This window comes from Myotis davidii, unplaced genomic scaffold (assembly GCF_000327345.1).
Source record: "Myotis davidii unplaced genomic scaffold, ASM32734v1 scaffold901, whole genome shotgun sequence".
Lineage (NCBI taxonomy): Eukaryota > Metazoa > Chordata > Mammalia > Chiroptera > Vespertilionidae > Myotis > Myotis davidii.
Genome location: NW_006291427.1, coordinates 472,841 through 474,717, shown reverse-complemented (window position 1 = coordinate 474,717; position 1,877 = coordinate 472,841). Strand labels below are relative to the sequence as shown.

The 1,877-nt window shown below is 45.7% G+C and overlaps 1 protein-coding gene across 1 annotated transcript in view; it reads left to right on the top strand.

The window, feature by feature from the left end:
* Positions 1–1,650, top strand: part of LOC102752763 (chromosome unknown open reading frame, human C7orf61) — a 6,257-nt gene extending 4,607 nt beyond the window's left edge. The window contains exon 3 of the mRNA XM_006764675.2: positions 1,198–1,650. Coding sequence (XP_006764738.1) covers positions 1,198–1,464 — 267 coding nt within the window. The 3' untranslated portion in view covers positions 1,465–1,650. The remainder of the gene's footprint in view (positions 1–1,197) is intronic.
* The last annotated feature ends 227 nt before the right edge of the window (positions 1,651–1,877 follow it).

The following is a 1,877-nucleotide window of genomic DNA, read 5'->3' as shown; positions in this document are numbered from 1 at the left end:
TGGCTTCAGGGTGGGGTTGGGGGTGGGGGAGGTGAAGGAAGGTTTGTTATAAAAGACAACATGAGGAATCCTTGTGTGATGGAAATCTCCTGTATCATCATGACTGTGGTAGTTGGATACATGAGCCTGCACATATGATATAAAATTGGTTAGGATTCAACACACACACACACACACACACACACACACGAATACAAGTAAAACTGGGGAAATATGAATAAGATCAGTGGAGTGCATCAATGTCAATTTCCTGACTATAATATCTATGATATGATATTGTGCTAGAGTTTTGCAAGATTTTACTATAGGGGAGGGGAGACTACCGATTAAAGGTATACAGGAACTCTATTATTTCACACAACTGCATGTGAATCTACAATTATCTCAAAGTGAAAAACTTAATTTAAAACTGGGAAATCACTACTAAATCAACTTATCTTGGCCTTGAATGAGGTATTGCAGCATTAATTTAAAGTCACTTGGCTGCCCTGTGGAGGGGGCAGGGATCGGAAGGGAACAAGAGGAGAGGCAGGTAGACCCATTGGAGGTGTTGTAGTCCAGGTTCAGAGAGAAGGATATTCTGGATTTGGAGAGAGGCATCGGGTAAAACAAGTTAATGGATCAGAGCAATATTAAAGGGGTAGAATTGTTGCACCAAGTGGTTGGTTGGAATATGGTGAGGGAATAGGGAGAAATAGAAGTCAGAGCAGACTAGAGCCATTCACAGGGGGAAAATGAAGGAGCAAGGGTGTACTTAGGGAAGGAGATGATGAGTTTGGGCTTTGAGACAAGACAAATTGAGATGTCCATAAAACATCTGCAGGAAGATGTCTAGGAGGCAGTGGGATATACAGACCTGGAGGTCAGAACGGAGCTCTGGGCTGAAAACAGAGTTCCTTCTCCATTTTAACATACTTTCCATGAAACACTAATGGGAACTCAAAGGTGGGTCAGACATGGTCCTAATCTTCCAGGAGCTTGCATTCTAGTGTTGAGTCCAAAGAACAAACAGTGATGATTGACAGGGCAAACACAAGGGTAGAGACGAACACCTAATATAGCCTGAGAAGACCTCCTGGAGGAGGCAATGCCTGAGCTGAGGCATAGTGAAGGAGGTGGAATTAAAAGCCTTTGCTATTTATCTGCAGGTGGTTCCTTAGACCAAGCTGTTTATATGTGCACATCTCTCTCTTTCAGTCATCTATGAGTTCTACCTCAGTTCCTTCTGAAATAAGGACCGGGTCCCCTTTGCAGTCACGGGAAGCTGAGATGCTGCGGGAAGTGTATCTGGTGCTGTGGGCCATTCGGAGACAATTGCAGCAGCTGGCTCGCAGGCAAGAGAGGCGCAGAAGGCACCACAACTGGGCGCACACTTGCCCCCAGCCTGAAGCAGTCCAGGGCCTGAAAAAGGATGCCTCTAGGGGGGAACCCCACATCCTCAGAAAGCCCCCACCTCACTCTTAGGTAAGGCTGATAGGAGAGGTTAGGGCAGCAGCCCAGGAGTAGTGGGTGAGGAGACATTTTCACAGTTACCTCTCATCAGGAACCCAGGCCAGGCCTGGGGTCCCACTTCTCCCCTTCATTCCTTTTATTCAATTTGTAAAAAAATTTTCAAAATGTTGGGAAATAAATATCGGATATTTCTGAGTAGGTATATATAGAGTGTGTTTGTAGATGGCCAGAGGCAAAGAAGGTAACTTGGGTGGGACAGAGAGGGGCACTGCGTTGCTGGATCAAATATGATCGGGAGTAACCTCTGGGCCTTTTGGGAAGATGTGTATGTGAGTGTGTGTGTGCGTGTGTGTGTGTGTGTGTGCGCGTGTGTGTGTGTAGTATGTGTGTGTGTGCACATGTGTTTGGTTTGATTCACTCATTTT